General features: G+C 44.8%; 1 protein-coding gene across 1 annotated transcript in view; it reads left to right on the top strand.

Moving 5' to 3' along the window:
• The window catches only part of GALNT17 (polypeptide N-acetylgalactosaminyltransferase 17), a 216,665-nt gene that overhangs the window by 88,057 nt on the left and 106,708 nt on the right, over positions 1–21,900 (top strand). Inside the window, exon 5 of the mRNA XM_050909051.1 lies at positions 2,151–2,348. Coding sequence (XP_050765008.1) covers positions 2,151–2,348 — 198 coding nt within the window. The remainder of the gene's footprint in view (positions 1–2,150; positions 2,349–21,900) is intronic.

Below are 21,900 nucleotides of genomic sequence, written 5' to 3'. Positions count from 1 at the left end.
AAGTGGAGGTAGAAGAAGCTAACTTGCATCTCATTTGAACAGAGAGTAACATCCACAAGAAAAATGCTTTAGCAGCTGCAAACAAAGAGGTCTGTGCAGTTATTGAATTCTTTGTAATGACAATGCAGCTGAAGGGTGTCTTTAAGAGCTGTTTCTTATGTTGATACCTGTATTCCCAGCTTCAGGGAATTCAAGTTCTGCTCTTCAGGTCACTAAGTCCTCACACAAGATTTTATTGAGATACAGAGGAAGCTCCCATTTACTGAGCTCTTGAAACATCTTTTCTAGGGATAGTGAGTGAGCTTTTGTGCAGCATGGGCTTGACTCAGTCTGGTGTTATGTACCTGCTGCTGTTGCTGGAGGCACTAAGAGTGCAAGTTATTCCTTGTGCTGGCAGACTGAGCCCAGGGCAATCAGTGGCTCTTGGGCTGCAGAGGTGAGGCTGAGTGCACCCCCTGCTCTGAACACATTTGAGTGTCCCAGAGATGAATTTTGTAGTTACAGAGTCCTCGAACTGTGTCCCAAGGGAAAAAAGAGCCTTCAGACAGTACTGCTTTCAAGAATTTATCCTGTTCTGCCCAGAGACGTGGTTTTTTGGATTTGGGGGGAAGTCTGGACTAGTTAAAGCATGGTTTAAACAAAACACATCCTTCATGGCCTTGCTTCACAGAAGGGAAATTTTTGAGCCAGGCTTCCCAGCCTGTGGATCGTGTTTTCATGCAAGATGTCCACCCGTGCGTGACAGCACAGGAATCTGTGTGCAGCTACCCTGCAGACGCACATCACAGCTTTACACAGGATAACTATCCAGGTGGAACAGAAGTATGTGAGAGCAGCCATGTTGCGGCAGACCAAGAGCCTGTCTAGCCTCATGTTGTGACCCTGACCATAGCCAGAAGCCTAGGAAAGCATAAACGAGCAGGGCTAGCACGTACGATATTCCTTCAGAGTGTGCTATCGAAGTCCAACAATTTGCAGATGCGAGGCAGACACGGCATCTATGTATTTAGAAACCATGACTAAATTTCTCATGAGTTTTTTCCTGTTGTCTATTGAGCCCATGTAAAACTTCAGGCGTTCACAGCATCCTTGGGTAAAGGTGCTCCACAGCTTAACTAGCCACTGTGGAAAGAGCTAACTCCTTGTTGTCCATCTCAAACCTGTTTCTTCTGATGGTCCATAGTTCTTGTATGGAAAGAGTGTCCAGGTGGTTGCTGAGCACCTTCTCTGAGCCGCTCCTGGCTGTACAGTCGGCCCATGCTGCAAAACTGGCCTCTAGTTAATGTATCATCTAATTTCATTTGCTACCTTAGTAAAGGTGTCAGGAAAGCTCAGCTTAAAAACATGGACATTTTGAAAATTAAGAAGTTCAGAATATGGAATTGTTATTTAATAATGCTTTTTTAAACCAGTACACCAGAGAAAACATGGTGTACTAGCTCTGCAGGAAAAGATAAGATCCAGTTTCACAGGCTTTAATTCATTTCCACGGCTTAACGCCTTAGTTTGTGAAAACAGTCCTTGCCTTGTGCTGAAAGCTTCAGCTGGTCCATGAATTTGTGTAGTCAGTTGCGTAGGAGAGCACTAAAACTCCCCAAGCCTCCAGGGCTGCAGCTACCTCAGCTCCGTGCGCGGCGGCTGGCCTCTCTGCTCCGGTGGCAGCTCCACGCAAGGGACATGTCCGGGTGGGAGATCCCATCAAGTGGAAGCGCTGAAGCCTCTTGCAGCATCTCCCTTATGGCTGACAAAGCTTGGCAAGCCTTTCAGAAATAACCTTTTAAACTTGGCAGCGTGAATGCTTTGCCTCTCTGTGATTTGTGTGCTGATAAAAGCAGGGACGAGTGGAAGGGTGAGACAGAGGCCAGTGCGTTGCAATCTGGGGTCACTCGCTGACTCTGCGAGGAGCCTCGTGACAGTCTCCGGGCTCATCTGGCTGGGTTTTGCTGTGTCTCTGCAGAGACATGATGCCACTTGTGAATGGGAGAGAGGAATCCATGTTATTCCCTTCTATTTACTGAATGGCGACAAGAACGCCTGTTTTCTTATCCTCATTTAAGTGCACAAGCTGTACAAAAGCTACAGTGTCCATCTGCAAATTATGGGAGAAATTAATGGTCTCTTCCTGCGCTTTGCTTCTTTTTACCACTCAGGGCTGAGCCGGTGCTTTCGCGAATTCAGGAAAATCGGAGAAGGGTCATTCTTCCCTCCATAGACAACATCAAGCAGGACAACTTTGAGGTGCAGCGTTACGAAAACTCTGCCCACGGGTACAGCTGGGAGCTGTGGTGCATGTACATCAGCCCCCCCAAGGACTGGTGGGATGCTGGAGACCCCTCGCTGCCCATCAGGTACGTCGCAGAGCCTGGGGGCCGCTCGCTCTCCGTCAGCGAGGTGCAGTGAGGTAAAATGCAGAAAGATAAAATGAGGCAGCCAGCTTAGAGGGGTTGGATATTGTATCATAACACGAGCCAGCTCAAAGAGGCTGTAACACAAGCCAGGAAGGGTTTTGCTAGGGTGAAAGGATTTGGAAGGGTGTATTATTTGGTAACAATATGCAAAAACACTGGGGAAGTACAGGAACTGTGTAGATTTGTACAGTCTTCTGTTTAACTGCATACGACAAAGTCACTTTACCTTAATTACAGCATTAAGTTTTTGCAAATCATAAGGAATGAGGTGATTATTCCTGTGTAATGAACTAAGCGTGAATTCATGGAATACAGTGCTGGTTTTTTGTTGAATAAAAAGTACATCGCCTCTCGGACAAACTTTGTAAAAATGTGTCTTAGGTTGTTCTAACACTTCAGCTTACAGGGTGGGCAGCTCTGAAATGTTGCCCCAGCCCCTCCAGACTTCAGGTGTGGGACAAGCCCGTTCTGACAAAACAAAAGCAGGAGGGGAGGGAATAGCTCCGTGTGGGTTCGAGGCTGGGGCTGCTCTGTGTGCAGACGTCAATGATTTTCCCTTGACAGCCCCTAAATATCAGAAGTGATGCTATGATCCGGAGTTGTTTTCTGGCCAGGTAAATAGGATATATTGCTCCTAACTTGGTTAATATGGAGAAGGCTTGTCCTCAGGCATATAAAAGATGCGTGTGTGCGAATCCACGCTTGATCTGAATCCTGAACCAAAATGTCTGTGCTTTGGTCAGTGGTATAATCCCTGGAAGCTGAGATTAAGTCTGTTCCCACTTACACAGAGACCTTTTTTATTCCTTTGGGCTCCGTTGTTCCAGACAGCATATTCAGCCATCAGTGGAGGAATTGACAGTTTGTTCTGGACAGGAATCAAGTCTTTGAGGAATAGACAGTTATTTTAACCAAATGCAAGCTGCTGGACTTGTTAAAGGAGAGGCTGAATGGCTGCGGTATGCAGAAGGCGAAGCTGAGGAATTGAGAAGCCTTTGCAAGTGAGGTGTGAGCAATGGGGTGCTGGCAGTCCCTACGGCAGTGTGACTGCAGTGCACAAACTGGTGCCTCTGGAGGATGATAAAAGTGGACCGTCTCTGTTAGGATAAGCCTTTCTCAGCCAGGGGATGTAAAAGTCAAGAAAGTGTTGCAGGGAAGAGCAACCTCTTTTATTAGACTGAACCACTGTAGTTGGGAGAAACAGTCAGGCTTTGGGCACATAGGATGTTCCCTGTGACTGCGACACGACCCCGGGAGCTTGCTGTGGTTCAAAAACTGTCAGGCACAGTGCATTGAGGAAACTGAACCCCCCCCAAATACAACATTTAAATATATGGCATGACCTTCTGTTATATTGTCCTACAAGAAGGCGGTTTTAATTTCAGTTTCACTGTGCTTAGGGGAGCGGTTAAGGAGGGCAAGCTGTGGCAGAGACAGATGGGGAGGGACAGGCTTCTTTGTGGAAGTTGGTGTTTGATGGCAGGGGAGATGAGAAGGGAAGGAGACAGGGAAGAAGAGTGATTGACTGAGGAGGAGGAGAGCTATGGGGAGCGAAGGGTTGGATGGCTGTGAAGAGGCGGAGTGGGGAGGTCAGTACCAAATGCAAGGAGGATGTCGTTTTTTTAGGATATAGCTTTGCCCCAGGCTCCCCAGATATGAACTGGTTTACAAAGGCGGCCACCAAAGCCAGGAGTGCAAATGGCCTCACGCAGATGTTGGACACTTACACGTGTCTCCAGATCTACCAACACACTTTTTTCCCTTGGTTCAGTGCTGAGAGCCAGCAGGTACTGCTAAGCTTCGAGTGAGTGCTGCCTTCAGGTTTTATGTACTTCTGATCTACTGCTATAGAAATGGAAGGTTTGCCGTGGAGTTGTCTCCTCTTGGGCAGAATGTCGTATTAGGTTGTTCCGGTGCATGTTGCTAAAATGTGGATGGCATATTGAGCATCATATTTCTGTATTTAAGCAGATTGCAAGCAGTTACTGCTTAGGAGGAGCTGGGAGGTGCGAGAGGTTTATCAGTCTGCTCTGGGGTTCCCACAACCCTTCTGCACCAGTTACATCCCCTTTCAGAGACATAACCTTAGAGCGGGTGGTGTCCCATGAGCCCCACAGCGTCTGCAGCCCTGTAATCCTGCGGGTCTGCCTGCTCAGCTCTTGAGCACTGCTGAGTTGAACCACCAATGAATTAGAGATCGGAGGCGGCTTAGAGAGACACTCGACTGGCAGCAACAAGGATGCATGTCGTGATCATCCACTTTGGCTTTGTTAACGGCATCTGTAATGTGGACGCTGCTGCTTGAGGCCACGGTGTGTGGGAATCGGGGCTCGGGGGTTAAAGGGAGCCGGGGTGGAAGGGCATTGCCTCTGAAGCGTGCTCAGGGAAAGGGCTTCTGTAACAAACCCGGTAGCCTCCCAGCCATGTTAAATAATTAAACAACTTACTAAAATAACATTGTTAACATGCACTGGGGGAAGGATTATGAGAAAGATAAATGGGTGGTGTCCACAACAAAAAGCTCATGAAAAATACTGTCTCATTGCATTATGTTATGTAACCGCATACAGACCAGAAATAAATGACTACGGTTATTTTTTTGTCATATAATGCTATGAAAACTATGCACTTTATGGCAATATTTGCATGAAAGGGATACCAGTGCACTGCTCCATGTAATTATGCATGGGATTAGAGGAAATTCTGAAATTATAGTATACAGAGGTACATTAGTTTTTAGCAACTTTTTAGGATAACAGAGTGGAAGTGAAGTAAGGCAGTTCGTTCCTTTTTTTGGTTTTACTCTCTCAGTGCATGGGGATTATGGCAGCCCCAAGAGAGGTTCCCCTGCCTGCGAGGGGTGCTCCAGTGTGCTTGTGAGCCCCGGTGTGTCAGCCCCTACCAAATACTCAGCAGCGGAGACTGGAGGCAGACAGCTGCGTGAATACGTTTGGAGGCAATTTTCTCTCATGGATAATTCACAAGATATAATTATCCAGGCAAAGAGAGCTGATGGCATGAAACTCATCTAAAATATGGCCCAGTCTCAAACTGGCTCCAGGCTCCTGCTTTACCCAATAATTTCCCTACAAGAAGTAGTCTCTCTTAATGCCTAGGAGGGATGCCGGAATAATACCTGTATTCTGTAATACATCTTCTTTTGTATTTTTTTTTTTCCATTAACATTTAAAATCCTGATACACAAAGATACCCTCAATCTTAGCACTCAGTTGTGCATGCATTTCACAGCTAGACTTCCCTTGCCAGGCTTACAGACTTCCTCTGACTACCTCTGCCCAGAAGATAAAATTGTGATTACAGCGTAATGTATCATGTCTAAATTAGTTCTCACAGAAGAGGCAGACAGCAAGTGACATTTGAAATGGTCATCATATAGATCCTGATCTTCATCAGCACGAGCTCTTGCAGAGATGTTTTGATTTCCTAGTTCAAATGGTGCTAATGTGTGTGTATAAATGAATACATGCTTGTATTACATATCCGGACATACTTTGCTCTAGGAGATGCAGCCAGGATTTATCCAGTCCTTTGTTATTAATGATATACATTGATCAGAGTTTACTAAGAGTCCAGAAAACCTGGGCGTCAACAAAAAATGGAAGAAAGCCGATGCTTTCTGTGTCCTGTGGGAAGTCCAAAAAAGGTCTTTGGAAATGCTGTGAAATTGCAGAGTGATGACCTGATCTGGACTTGGGGTGTCCCAGGGTGGATTCCGCCTTCTCGTGATCTCCAGGAATGATTCATTTCCCACCTGGCAAAGCGTGAGTTTTTGGGGGCTTCTTGGGGTCTGGAGCCTGTCCAATGCTACAGCACCAGTGGGCTGCGAACCTCAATGCCAGCAGTTTCTTCTGCCTGACTTATTTAGTTCATGCTGCATCAGGTTTTGTCAAAAAGCAGCTTTGGAGAAATTGCTGATATCTGGAAGATTTATGGCTAGATGTGCTGATTGCGCTTCAGTTGCAAGACTCATGATTTATAATTACATATGTGAGATATTGATGGCTCCAGGGGTCTGATTCAGGAAAACAATTAAAAGCATACTTGCATCTGTGTCTCTTCAAGAAGCCAAGCAAGCAGATAGTGCATATTAAGCAGCCTTGAGGACAAGAGACACTTACCTGAGCATGGAAATTGGGGTCGTCGCGTCTTTCTACTGGCAGTAGTTCACATATCCCACCAGAGAGGAAAGAAACTTGAATCTTTGCTGCTCAGTTTGTGAGTCCATCAACAGTGCTGTGACCCCACTGTTCCGAAACAATAGATTATTTAGAATATAATGCATTTCGTGACTTTCTCTTTGTATTTTCCACACGTGGCTGGGCGGATGGGTTGAGTCCAAGAGGCAGAACCACTGCTTAATAGCTCCATTAGTTAGCAACCCCCCGTAATGTGTTGGGGCTGAAGGAGGAGTCCTCGGGTGACTTCAGAGATGACAAAAAAGCCTCTTTCCAAGCACGCGGTGCGTGGGTTGCCAGCTGGGAACCAGCTAGCAGGTTAAATTGGACTTTGGATGGGGCTTTGCTGCAGCTGTTTTATGTGGTGCTTAATCTTTACTGGTGTTGGAACACAAAAGCTCATTTAATTAATATTAAGATCACTGTGAGAAGGAAATCGGTTTTGAGAGTTATGGATTGTAAAAGAATAGAAAGGCTGTTAGGTTTTTTTTTTAAAGATGAAAATAATTTGAATTAACCCACCCAATTACCTGTTATCTCAGCCTCACAAATGCTAATGAATTTGTTCTTGCAACGTACTTATGAAAGAGCGAACTCTCATCCTGGTTGTGTAAATGATGCAGAGGTTGAGATGGAAAAGAACAGAGGGGTCTTAGGTTATTGAATACAACATGTGAGTGGAGAGAAGGTGCCTAATTCTACTCCTTAACAAAATGCTTGCAGTATTTAATATAAACTGTTCCTTCAGTCATAGACTGCAAATGGTGTTGAGGTCTCCCACTCTGGTTGCTGTGCATTTCATTTGCAGTAAGGCCGTAGGGATTTGTGGTGATATTATATATATTTGTTGCCATGGTTTAACCCCAGCAGGCAACTAAGCACCACACAGCCGCATTTGTATATATATTTTTTATGTATATATATTTTTATATATATATTATTTTTAATTCCAGAAATCGCTAGCTATTGTTTTTCCTTAGTACTTCCAGCAGCCATCATCCCATGATGGCTTTCAAAAGCACAAAAACTTGGTGCTTTCTTTAATTAAATAAATGGTGTGTTCTTTCCTCTTTTAGTCTAACCACTGAGACTTCTTCCAGGCAACTGTTACAGCCTGAAACCTTTGACCACGCAGGATATGCACAAACCTTGAAATAGCCGTAGGAGTAAAAGAGCTCTCAGGAATAACCTCTACAGCCACACCAAATAATGCAAGTGGATCTTCATGTCCGGGACAACTTGTTCCTGTAGCACGTCCCCACCTTTGCAGGGATCAGCATGTTACAGCAGCACATCAAAACCTCAATAGATAGGTTTAGACAGGCTTGCTTAAACTATTATAAATATTTTCACCAACATTTGAGTACTCAGTGTGGCAGTTTATCAGAAGGCATCCAGCAATTCGGAGATGTTGCAGACTGTTAAACATAGGTGACATGTGAGGAAAGGGCAGAACTTCAGGGATTATTTCCTGGGTTTCTGTTGGTTTGTTTTGAAAAATCTCAAACTCCCTAGAAAACAGTTTGTACAAAACGCTGATTATTTTTAAAATCGGTGCTTCCTGACTTTAGCATCTACGAACTGCAGGAAGATTCCAGTTTCTGTATGAAGACAGTTGTAAAATGTTCTCACTCTTCTGGCATAGCTGCTTTGGAAGTCAAGGGGAAGGCTGATTTCCATAGGAGCCAGATGTGGGGTGATAACAATAACTTGCATTTGGAAACCTCACCTGGTGCGTCTGAGAAGATACTTGTATGCAGGTGTTTGCTTAGAGGGATCGGATGTGTGTGAATGTCACAACAGCTGCAGAACGCTTGTGGAGCTCTTTAATGGCTTCATATAAAATTTAAATCAAACACAAAGATAAAATAATGGTACTGGTGATCCATCTCGGTCTATAAAGCCCCTTTTCTTAAGCAACTCAAAGAAAACAAAGCTCTGTGTTGACCACCCGAATGCTTTCTCTTCCTTGAAGTCTGATTCTCCTCCAAGCCCTATACTCACTGCAGGTGCATGTCCAGGGGGTCAGCATCCTACTGGCAGGTTTATAGCAAAAATCCCTCTGGCCTCAAAGTACATTGGACCAGACCTTAGTCCAGCATGGGAGCAATATGGACGTTCTTCCACAGGCAAGATTTTGTTAGTGCTTCTGGAAAGAGAGCTTCTGCAAGCATCTTCTCATGTAAACATCTGAATAAACAAACCCTAGCCATTCTTAGTGTGGCTGCTGGAGACTCGGGCTTCCAAGTATGTGGCTCTTAAGGTCTGGTCACTCCTGGCTGGCACAGAGAATGGAGGTCTCTGTTAGCTTGTTTTCAAGTTTTCAGAAGAAGAAATGGAGGGATTTTTTTTCATTGGTGTTTAATTTGGGACAGTCTTGTTTGGGCTCAGAATCTAGGAGAGGGAAGATTTAGGTGAGAATCATGACCTCAATAACTTTGTCGTCCACGTCCGGATTAAATTAAAACCATCAAGTGCTTTACCAGCTTCAAAAGTACTTTGACAAGAAACTTTTCAGTTTTTTCAGTTTGGGTTTTCCTTTTAGTCATGAGGTTTTTTTGGTGATGATTTGAGGCCACAGATTAAAAAAACATTTAATTGGCATTGGGGAGAAGTGAACCTCAACTCACTGTACAAAGTGACTTTCACTCACTAGTGTGCTAATTTTAAGCTCTTAAACTTCACAGGGATTTCCTGCGGTGTGAGAAACCTGCCGTGAGCTTTGGACGTTTCAAAGCTCAGATTGCTGGTGTCATGCCTTTTTATGATGAATTCTTCATCTGGTCATTTTTAATGTTACATAATTTAGTGCAAAACGTAAAAGAAGGGTGTCTAATAATTTGTAATAGTGTCAGGTTTTGCAAGATGAACAGATTTATGTCACTGCCTGAAAGACTATAAAGCCTCTGTTGAGGGTGCACCTGAGATTTAAGCATATGGAGCTGGTTTAGCAGTAGCCCATGTGATGACCAGCTGTCTCCATGTATGTTAGTGCTGCGTCTTGTTTCAGATCTTTTTATTTTTGTAAGACTGTCCTTGGGATTGCAAATGTTGGCTGCATCCAGAAGCTGGGGTTGGTCCAAACCTCACTGAAACATGGCAAGGTTCCCACCAAACACCAGGCTTTGGGAGTGGACCCTACAAGCCATGTCATTTTTCTGTAAACTAGAGAAAAGCTTCTGGAGCAAAGGATCAATGTTTCTGCAGCTTCTGAGCATCATGGCCAATGTTGTCATCATAGACACCAGCGTGTCATGGTATGGACACAACGTAGGGACCCAGATGGGCTCATGCTTGGCCAATTTGGCCAAGTGACCTTGAAAAGGCAGCATTTGTGCACTTTTAGGTAGACCGTTTTGGAGCATGGAGTGGGATTTGGGTGCAGTATTAAATAGCTGCCCGAGAGAAGACTCTGTTTCTCCTGGGTCAGAGGGGACCCAACCCTTGAGACCTGAGCCATCAGGCCAGCTTGGTGCAGGTTTAACCCCCCTTGCAGCCAGGAGCCCTTCACAGCCTTGAGTGGGGGCTTGTTTTCATCGAAACCACCGCTCTGTGCCAAACTGAAGGCGTTATTGCGGGTAAAACTTCAAGTCCTTCTTCGAGCGCCAAGGTCAGCAGGGCTTCTTCCTGAAGAGCCTTTAAAACTGGGCAAGGGGCAATTAGCCTGCGAGCTTGTCCCTTCGGGAGGTGAACAGAGGGTGCAGGGAAGGGAACAAATCCTCCTTCCTGAAGGGGGTCATAGTTTATTGGTATAAAATGTTAATGTAATCCATTTCTATAAAGAAAGCAAGCTGGCCATACTAGAAGCATTTGCCTTTGTATTTTTAAAGCTTTGCATAAGAGAAGTATTTTGATTAAAAAGGAAAAAAAAAAAAAGGCATGCTCCTGATTTAAAAAAAAAAAATAAAATAAATACTCGCACTGACAGAACTTTTAATCTGAGCCCAAGTCACAAAAACAGCCTTTATTGATGTCAAAGTTGCTTTAGAAAAGGAAAGAGTAAACAGGATTTGGCCTTTAATTTGTGAAGGGTTTTGATTTTTCAGAGGCATTAAAGAGACAGAAAAGATGGGTATTGAATTATTTAACAATTGCTAGTAAAATTAAGCTTCAGTCAGCCTGTTTTCACCGAAATAATCTTATGAATATAAACAAAACAATCTGGGGCAACACCAATATACAGAGCTCATATCCCGCTGACTGAATTGTTTCAAAGTAGTCCATGAAGTGGTTTTGCAAGTCAAAGCCAAATGGAGCCTTTTCTGTGGTCTGTTCACACTTCCCCAGGAGAAAGCTGCCGTTGATGGATCGTACAAACGTCTTTTCTCTCTAAATCCGAAACCAAGGGGAAAATATGCAAAAAGGAGCTGGGGGAATTTGGCGCTTTGAATTTCTTTTTTCTTTGGCAGATGGCATTTAAGTGATTTATTGGCCCAAACCAGTCTATTCTCATTAAGAAGCAAGTATTTAATGACTTCGGAGGTGGGTATTCAAAACAAAGAAGTGATAATCGAGCCGATTGCGCTCAGTGACAAAATATAGCAGCGCTTCATCAAACAGACTTAAAAGAGTGTTTGAGAGCAAGTGCTGAGGGCTATGATTTTCTTTCATGTGCACTTTAATTCACTGTCCTTTTCAGTCAGTAGTGCATAAATAGGCATAGTTTAAATTAAAGGAAAAATAGATCCTTATTATCATATCCATCAGTTGAAGCAATAAGTGGTTGATGCCTGGGAGCTCCCAGCTGCCTCTGCTTGGGAGCACGGGAAGCTTTTATAAACTATCCTGCTCTCTCCCTGCCCAGAGCACCGACTTGCTGCTCTGTGTTGGGTAGTCTAAATTAAATCTTCTCAAGATTCAATCTCTAAATGCTTTCACGGTGCTTGTAAAGCATGTACACATGGGTGCGAGCAGCAGGCTTGCACATCGCATGTTTAATGGGCAAAACGTATCTTGGGGGTTGTCCATTAAACCTGGGCTTGGCAGGCACGGAGCAGAAGGCTGCAGTCGTGTCTCAGATGGCCGAAGCGAACACGCCGTGGCGGTTGCAAGTGCCCGGTCTCCGCGCTGGCAAGCCCGGCCAGCCGTAGCCGTCTCTCTTCATCCCAGGTTTCCAGGGCAAACACACAGGTTTGGAAATCCGCAAGTGGAAAAAGCTGGGGAAGGGCAGTTTTGCGAGTTCCTGATGGTTCTGCTGCTGTCACTTGTTTAGGTCACTGCTGAGCCTGTCTGTATGTGGTTTTCTGAAAATTTAGCTCTTTGAGTATTTTAAAATTCTGGTATTTCAATTTGATTTCTTAGAGCTTCTCGGGGAAGTTGGAGGTAACGTTGCTGGTTAGGCTATGTGGTGGCTTTTTGCTTTGCAATGGGATAGGATCAAGACCACAAAACCTCCTTGTGCAGGGCAGCAGCCTGCTTGGCTGTGGCATATGTGCGAGTGGGTCCAGGCTAGCGGGCTGGTGTGGGCCAGCAGCTCCAGAAACGAATGTTGTGGGATCTTGAGGACCTCGGTGATGCAGAAGGACATCTGATAAGGTAGAAGTCACCTAGAGAGTAAGGGGAGGGGATAACGTGGCAGAGCACAGCTGGAGGTAGGGTGTGATTTGGTGGCAGCGGAGAGGAGTGACTCTGCGGATGGCCTGGCATGCAGGATAGATGTCCTGGCTGCCAGCCCTCCCCAGTCAATCACTGCTTACTCTGAAGACAGGACTTTCCTGGGAGGATTTGTTTTACAGTCAATTCATGTCCAGATCAAGCAGTAGCTTTGAGAGCACTATTAGTTAGGTGCAGGTTTGGTCTCTAGCAAGCACTGCCGTTCTCCGCGGTGGGCCATGCACACACATCCTACGGATGGAGGAATCACTGCTGAACACCGAGCTTTGAAAGAGACAGCTTGTCTCCAGAACACAGTCCCCACGGCCCTGTCATTTGTCACGGGAAGTGACACATCAGAGAAGCTCAAACTTCAAACTGAGCATCACAGGTTAGAACTAAGTAGAGTGTTTCAGGCTTTGACAAGAGGCTGGCTGTTGGGTTCCTGGAAGCGTGGTACTCCAGGGTGGTGATCCCCCACCCTCATACACATGGGTGCACCCACCTCTCCCTGCCTCCCTGTCTTCAGGAAAGAACAACTGAAAAGTTGATATTTGCTGCCTTCTGTAGCCAGGCTGGTCTTGTACGGTCCTTGATGGAGTTATGTGCATTGGGCTCCTTCAAAGAACAGATTGAGGACTGGCAGACAATATTGTTGCCAGTGATTTTTTGCATTCATATGTAAATGAAAGCACATTGCTGTTAGTTGCTGTTTTTTGAGGCTCCAAAATGCAGCTCTTGTGAATGCCTTTCAGTGACTGCGTGTAGCGACTGCCTGGTGTCTGGCTTTGCGCTGCGGATGGAGAGGCTGCCTACCTGTAGAAGCGCTGCTGGCTTGTTAAGCCCTGCTGCACAACAGCGTTTGTAGAAGCTTTATGGAAGAGCATCAGCTGTGCCGATCCTGAAGGGTTTGGTGAGGTGCTGGGGTGTCACTGCTCCTGCTTCCCCAGCACGAGCCCTGCTGCTTCAGCTCATGTGTTTGAATCCCGTGTGGAGGGAGGATGGGGTGGGGAGGAGTCCTCAGAGCTCATTAAGATTTTTGGGGTCCCCAAATCAGAAACCTGCTGTGCTTCCAGTCCCAAGAGGATCTGGGGAGAGCAAGACTGTTCCGGGGAAACGGGAGGCTGTGAGCAGAGTTTGCTCTGAGCTCTCTGGCCGAGTCTCTGCCTCAACCTGACAGTTGAGGAAGGCTGGTTTTTCTGTGCTGGGCACCGTGATGTTTAATGAACACCTTTCTCAGATCCCAGTTGCCTTGTAGCTGTTCTGCTCCTTAGAAGACGAGCAGGTACTTGCTAATGAGCAGTCAGGTTGGGGTTGTTCTTAGCTTGATCTGACTAGCGCTCGCTTTGCTCTGATTAATGCCTGGGCAAACTCACCTCTTTTTGGGGGGAGAGGGAACTGGTTCAAGCCTGCCACACTGAAGCAAAGAAATCAGCTGTCTGTAGGGAAGGCTGGAGGCTGGGCTCTGCACCGGGCTCGTCTGCCCTGGGGGGAGCAGCCCTTCACCTGCCCTGCAGCCCGTCCCCTCCCTTCTTTAGTCCTGTCTTTAAATTTGCAATCGTGGAGGCAGTAGTAATAGTCTGGCGTGGCGTCTCTATTAACCCAGCAGAGCCTGTAGCACTAGCTGATAGCACAGCATCGCTGCTCAAACGCCAGTGTAGCATGTCCTTCTCCTTCCTTATCCTTTCTGTCACTCTCTGTCACTTTCCCTTCAGGAAAAAATAATTTGGGGGGGGGGGGGAAAGACATGTTTAAGTGAACAGCTGTCAGCGGCTTTGCATGGTGCCATAAGAACTCAGAGTTTTGTAGTCGCAGCAAGCTGGTCTGTCTGAATGGGAGAACTGGGCTGAAGAGGAGGTTTCGGCCCTGGGAGAAGGTGGGCATCCTGGCTCTGCACGGGTTGGGCAGAGAGGGGTGGGCTCCTCCATGGTGGGCATCCTGCATCCGGATCAGCCTCCGGAGAGGTTCATCACTCCCTGGAGAGAGGGAGGCTCAGGTTTGCTAGTCTTTGTAAATTCTTCCCAAAGTCACTGCTTGGAGGTGTTTTGAAAGAGCTCTTTCCTCTGCTAAGCATTAGATTGATGTCTGCAAAGGCTGTTCTGTTACCATCGCTGCCGCCACCACCACAGCTCTATTTTTCTTTGCAATTAGAAAAGCCATCAATCATTTTCACAAATGTGCACCTTATAATTGCCGCCTCACGCTCCCTCTTTAGTGTCGATGTTCTTGTCAAGTCCATCCCTGGGAGAAATGAGCATCTGACAGGTTTCCCAGGGCTCGGCAGAGATTCTCCACAAATGCAGTTTCCATGTGGGATTTAATGACCATGTGATTTCGTGTTTCTGGCTTCTTTCTCAGGGGAGAGAAGGTTGGTTTGGTTTTTGTTTTTTTTTTTTTCATATTACAATGACAGAAATTTTTCTTTAGGTATGGGAATTCTGCTAAGGCAGGGTGCCAAGAAGCAGTATTATGAAATCCTCGCAGTACAAACTTTATGCAGACAGAAAAACAAAAGAGTTGGAGAACTTGCAGGCTCCAGGGGGGGTGCCACTTAGGATTTTGAAGCTGGTGGCAGTCCTGAGTGAGACTGGAGTTGAACCATTGGACGTGTCGAGAATGTTTGTGGCCAAAACAGAGGCAGAAGCAAAGGCTGGCACTAAGAAAGGGTTTGGGGATGCAGCTTGTTATATTTTTTTTCCAAGTTTAGAGGGAATTGGGAAGTTCCCTGGTGCTCGGTGGGCTGCGTGCACTGGAAGACACACTAAGACAGATTTTGATACGAAGCTGTTCGGACAGCGTAATTCATGCAGCAAAATGGGTGCATCAAAACCTGTTCTTACCTGCATGTGTTTGCGTTTCATAGAAAGATCAAATGGTTGGTCATAAGAGTGAGTGCTGCCATTATAGTGTTAATTATATCAGCTTGAAAAGCAGGCATTAATTCGGTTTAAAATGGAGGATGAAGTGGCTGAGAGTAGTTCCCCTGAATATTCTTCTCTTCTCAGTATAGTTGTGACTATCACAATGACTTGGGATGTCTCATCGCGTTTCCTTCTTGGTGAAGGAAAGGGAGGTGAACACTTACTAACCAATGTTGTATCAATCCAGTGTTTAGGCTTATCTTTTTACTTCAGTTGACAGCTGTCTCAGAAGCAGGCTGATGAAAATACAGAGAAGTAGTAAACTGCACGAGCATTGGGTTTTGTCTTTTCTCTTTGTCTGTAGGCATCTACACTTGTATATGGGCAGTCATGAGTTCGGTCACCATTTCCGAGAGGAAAAAAAATAACCTGTTTTTCTTTTAGATGACAAGGTTTGATGAAGGTATTTCACCTTCCTCTGAGTGAATTTCAGGATCTAGGTATGTCTAATCTACGTGATATTTCATTTTCTTTGTGTTGTAAAGCTCTCTGTCTACTGGTCAACAAAGGTAATGTTTCCGCTATAATATTTCTGCTGGAAGAAAATGTGGTTGTAAGGAGAGAGAAGCACACAATATGCAGTATTACTTACGGATGGGGGACTGGGCTCTGACTGAAGGATGCTCTAAAAATAAAGTGGAAAGTGGAAGGAGAGGAGAGATTCCAGTTACTTTTGGAACAGAAATGAGGAGATGGGGGAAGCAGATGGCTGGCTTGCTGCTAGCCACGGTGGATTGTTCCAGCTGATTTTGGGATGGGGACTTGCAGTTATTGCCAAGAAAAATCACTTGGGCATTCATGAAGACAAGTATAATAAAGGATTAATAGTTTTACTGGACTGTGGCACCAGGCTGATGGCCTCTTTGCATCCGGGACAGCAAAGCAGCCATCAGAAGGGGCTCTTAATGCTGCATGCAGTAAAATACTTATGGTCGAGATTTCTAGGGGGGTCTTGATGTAAACCAAGGAGCTTTGCAGACCTATTAGTTATCAGAGCTGTACAATAGAGGCACATTTTCCATTTTAGCAAGGAATAGCCTTGCAGAAAGACAATGTAGTATGACTGCTTTTTTTCCAGTGAGCAGTCCTTCTCTTGCTGATTTATGGCTAGCTTAGTCAAGAAATCCTGCATGCCTAGTAAAATGGGTTCATTTTTAACTGTGAGGGAGCATTTTCGTTTTATACAGTAGTTTCTTTTTGTGCTTTTGTGAAATAGACTTTAATATAGAAATAAATCATCAGAGCATTACTAAATTAAAAATAAGTATAAAACCAGACAGTGCTGCCAAGCCAAGGTTAAACTTGGATCAGGAGATCAGACTATAGTTTCATCAGTCTTTCCTCCCACTCTTTGCTTAATTTGGTACTTAAATGAGCTTAATAACCATTTCAAAGATATGTACACCCAGCTGCTTTGAAGAGCAGTCTCCTGGTCCTCATGTTCTTATTTTGGGTCACGCGCATCATTGCACTAATGTGCTATAACTGTACTCCTAGATGCCACAATTTATTTGGATGCAAAAGAATTACGCTTGCTTGGAGCAGAGATTAACATCAAGTTTACCTATCTTCTCTGTAAAACAAAACAAGAAAAGGAAGCATTTTCAGTGTATTGGCAGGTTTTTGGTTGATTTTGTTTACTCTCATATCTGTCCCCTGGCTCACTTAGAGTGTTGAATTGACAGCATCATTAGGAGGAAAACTTACCACCACTAACAGGCAGCTTGGCACTTAACAGTCACAAGGGACAAATTGGCAAAGGTCTATAGGTGCCTGATGATTTACTGGTGCTATAGGGGATTTATAAAAATCTGTCTAGAGCATGTTTTGTTCCTCACAATCAGTCTAACCCAAGAGACCTGAGCCGGTGTTTCTAACAGCCTTGCATTTCAGACACATTTTGTCCCTTTCAAAGGCTCATCTTTAATTACTCTGCACCTCCATTCCCATCAGTTAAATGAATGTGATGATATTTTCCTCCCGCTTTTCCTCCTTTTTTTACTGAAAGTGCAATGTGGCAAAATATTCGAGCATGTTCTTAACTTGAAGAGCTAAAACAGGAATGTTTAAATGGTGCTAAATGTGATACATGGCAAAGTACTTTGCTGAATCCTGGCCACTGTTTGTAATGGCTTCGGTACAGGTCTTTTTGCTATTTGTTTGCTGTAATCTCGATCAGTTGTCTAGATGCCATTGCTAAACAAATGAGATGCTAATTAGCATAGCAACATCAGAGGAAGTTGATTTTCCATCTGTAATAAGGATGATGATAATTAAACATGCATGACCTCATTGGATTGAATATGAATCAATTAAAATTAAAGCTTGTTGGGAATTCTTTTTCTCCTGTGAAATTTTTCAGAGAAAGCAAGAACAATATAACAAATCCTAATGAAAAGAAATTGGGTCGATTTGCACCCTCACTATTAAAAAATGAAAATGTTGTGAGATTCTTCAGGGGTGGAATGTTTAATGGTACCTCCCCCGCCCTGCCCCAGCCTTGTATAAACATCCATTTTGATGAAGTTTTTCATTGGGGGGGGCGGGGGGGGGGGGGGGGAGTTAAAAACTTTTCAGCTGTTTCTAACGCTGTTTAGCAAAACTCAGATCAAACATGTGCAAATGCTTCCCAAGTGTGTGTCCAGGGAGGCATATTCCACAGGCACTGTGGCCAACAGGGCGCATAAATTAGTTTTATAACACATTTTAATTTCCTATGCATGAGTGAACACCGCACTGGAGCAGTTTATTTTAAAGGAAAATGATTTATTAAAGGCAAACTGCAGAGATGAAACAAAAAGGGAGTTAAAGTTGGAAGCCCAGGTTTGGTGCCCCAGAAAGGAGTTGGTGAAGCACTTACCCTCAGCCTGAGCAGTAGGACCCGACAGGGCTCCTCTGGAGTGCAGGTGGGAATGCGTTGGGTTGAATTCCTTCTTTTTGCCATTTTTCAAAAATGAAATTTCAGTGGCGCTGTAGCAGTTGCAGCCAAACTTGCCTAGGGCTTTTGGTTTGGGTTTTTGAGAGCTGTATGAAGCCTCTTAACTGGCAGCAAGATGCAGCCTGGTTCAGTTCAGAGCAGTGACCTGAAAAATGGGAACCCAAAGCTTGCGTAGTCCCAGGTCAGTGTTCAGCATTTTGGGGTATGCTTCCAGGCCCTTTGGTTAGAGCCCTTCTAATCTGTGTAGTTTATCAAAGATGAGAAGGGGTTGGAAGCAAAATGCAATAACTCTGATGTTGTGGTGAGGATGCCCAGGGCATGTTCTGGATTCAGTTGCTGCTTTCCCTTTTTGATGTCCTGGTTGAATATCCTGAACAACAAGGTATTCAATGTGTTTGCTCTGGGATAGTGTTGTCCTTTGGTCATCTTTCCCCCCTCCCCAGGAAAAAAAGAATAATCCCATTGCATCCAGTGCAGAATAAAAACAAATGCTGAAATCTTTCTTTTTTCTCCTCTTTTGAAAGTTTAGTTTCTTGACTATCCCCAGTAATTGGTAACTGGGGATGTGTGGTAATATGTGTGTGTGTGTGGTGGGAGGTAGCTGCTTAAAATCTAGATACGGTCCCTTGTGCTGGTTGGGGTTTGGCACTTGACTGCGCTTGTGATGGGAACATTTATGATTCAGATTCTCAGATTGCCTCATCACTGATAAATAACCATAACACAACGTTGTGTCTATGTGGGTAATAGTCCTAACCATGGCATAAGCCGTGTGTTGTTTCACTTGAGCACATATGATGTGTGACAAAATAGTGTTGTGGCTTTTGTTTTAATACATCGGTTTCAACTTAAGTGTTTTCCAAATGGATTTTTCTGTCTGTCATAGGCATCTTCCATGAACATGGAGAACCGTTTCTGAGGAAAGATGTAAGATGTATCTCTAATAGCATCAAAGAAATAACATATCTTAGACTAGCAAATCCTGGTTTTATTTCATTTTCATCTTATCCTGGCTTTCTCTTTTAGGCTTCGTTTCTGCAAGATGGGGCAGTTATAACTAAACACAATTGGTGTATTTTCTGTTATCTTTATAGACTTGGCTAAAAATGCAGAAGCTACTATCTACAGGTATCAAATAAAAGGGGTTACTAGGGATGGAGAAATCGCCACCATCTGAGTTCAGATGAAGGCAGAATAAAGCGTTAAATCACTCCGTTTTGAACAATCATGCTGTCTTTCCATGTGCCAACCCCCATCCGCTTTCTTCTTTCATTTGGCCATGAAGCTGCACATAAGGCAGCTCTTGCCAGTGGCTTTCCAACGGGGAAGAATACTTCCAAGTTTCCTTTAGGAGGTTTCTACCCACTGTTTTTTATCACACACCATGTGAGTTGTTAATGTAAATGCCTTGGGTTCAAATCCAGCCCTGTATAAGCAGCAGGGTTGCGTGCATGCTCAGCACACAGGGATATGGGTTTTCGCTATAGCACTGTGCTATTTTCTGAGCTAATACACAGTTTTAGGGGAAAAAAGGGTAATGAGGAGTGAAGACGGTGTTTTACTAGCTAACCACAGCTGTCTGCTCCTCATCGGGTGGATCTCTCAGTGATGTATGTGGAAGAAGGATTTATCCATGGAGCAGCTCCTCCATCGGTCCCTGTGGGCTCAGTATTTGCTGCCATCCCCTACGCGTGGGGCAGGGCCCCTCTTGCCTGCGCACTCGGCCTCTGCACGGGGGCTGCTGTGGCCGAGGGGGAATGCCCGGTGGGGTCAGCACATCTTCCATCCGGTTCTTTGGTCTGACAGCAGGAACAAACGTTCGGTTACGTCTGTGTGCTTTCATGTTGTCTCATGTTATCCTTAGGGCAGTAGGTAAATACCCCAGCTCGGGCTGGGTTGCTGCCATCACGCGTGACCTGCTGAGTGTCAGCGGCCTCTGGAACGGAAAAGACCGGAGTCGACTCAACAGGAGAAGATTTGCAGTGCTAGTGGTTAGGAGGGGGGGGAAAAAACCACTTTTTAAGTTGCAAACTGTGAAGAAGCTTTGCTGCAGCAGTTGCAGAGAGACAGCAAATGTAGCGTCCTGCTAGATGTGCTTATCGTCACACTGCTTTATTCTTGGAATAGGAAGTTAAATGTGTACATTTGAAGTGGATATTTATAAAACATAATGAATTTCATTAGAGTTGAGGGCTACGTTGGGCTGGAGGCTGGAGGCAGCAGCCTGATCAAAGGGAGAGGTTTAACATCGGGGCCTCTTACTGTTCGTTAGGACAAATCTTGGAAAGAAGTTCTCTCTTTTGCCTCCTAATTGCACTATCGAGGCCAGTATCAAAAAGGCAGGATGCAAGTGACTGCTGGTGCCCAAGATGCTGTTATAATTAGAGTAGTCCCTGAACCTCATCCAAACTTACAATGTAGTATCAATTCAGGTTAAATTGGGAAACTGAGCAGAAAATTGCTGTCTGGTGTTTTGAGTGGTTTTTGCATCTTAACATTATCTGATATTGGATCGTTATGTACTGATGCATAAATGCCAACAAGTAATGGCAGAGCACTGCAAGTAATGACACTGGAACATAAGAGAAGGAAATAGTGAGAGAAATTTAATTTCTTATGCAGTTTTGTGAAATAAAGTCAACTCAGGTACACACTCGTTCAGATTAAATATAATGATCTGTGTCTGCAACCGAACTCTGCCGGGAATGCATATCTATAAGTTGAGGAGAGCGGGGGGAGAGTTGCCATGGAAATACAACCAATGTCATAGTTGCAGTGCATTGCAAATGGCTCATGTGTCATGGCTCATTTTCCAGAAGAAGCGGAGAAGACCGGGAATTAAGGAAAAATGTCTTTAAATGTTTGCAGCAAAACACGTCTGGGACTGTGCAGGGACAGCTTAATAGGCAAATGTTGCGAGTCGTAAGTACTTTGTTGGGAGAAGGAAGCCGAAAGTACATCTGTAACAGAGCTTTGCAGCTTTCATGCACTGCCTAATTCGTTCTCCTTCCTCCTCCTGACAGCTGCTCGCCAGGGCTGCCTCCCTCCGGACGGCACGGGACAACGTCAGCGAACCTGCCGAGGTTTGGCTAGCCTTCACCCTTCCTCTTGGGAAACCTGGCTCCTGCGCAGGATGTCAAGGTTTCCCTCAGTTTAGGCCTTTCAAGTCTTTGGCAGCCCGATTTCTTTCTGCTTGCCTTTCCTTGCGCTCTGTTGTTCTCTTTCAGCCTGCAAGGGGAACCTCAGGTGTCTGCAGCAGGTTTGTGTAAGAAAAGAGTTTCTTGCAGTTGCAGAAATGTGCCTGTTCCTTTCCAAGTTGCTTGCGGTATGCCAAATGGTCCAGAGTTATTGTTTGATCTAATCCTTTAATTGAGAATTAAATTGCTCACTGTTGTGTGAACTAACACATTGCTTACTTTAAAATTGGATGAAGCACTCAAGGGTATTTTTCTTATTTTTCTGATTTTGGGGGGAATAATCTCTTTGCCATGCAAAAATAAATGAGGCTGCTAGACAAACAGCTTGGGTCTTTGTAGCCTCTCTTCAAGTAATTATGGTGTAATTCAGGCTGCTGAAATAAGAAGTGAACAATAAATAAATGATTAACCTGTCTTTATAGTATTGAAATCTCTATGTATTTTAACGCAGTCTCATTTGCCATAGTGGGTAAATACGAGCAAATGTATATTTGAACATGCAATATAGGAATGACACGAGAATCGGAGGATTTGATGCCAGAATCCGTGAGAGTTCACCAGCTCAGGACTTGCCTGGCTCCCTGCGCTTGGGTTAGTTGTCTCTATCTCTGGTGTCAGGGTTTCTCTGTGGTGCGGGTATAACAGCCC

This window comes from Gymnogyps californianus, chromosome 20, assembly GCF_018139145.2.
Source record: "Gymnogyps californianus isolate 813 chromosome 20, ASM1813914v2, whole genome shotgun sequence".
Classification (NCBI taxonomy): Eukaryota; Metazoa; Chordata; class Aves; order Accipitriformes; family Cathartidae; genus Gymnogyps; species Gymnogyps californianus.
Note: the sequence above shows the minus strand (reverse complement) of the source record. Positions and strands in the feature narration are given on the sequence as shown.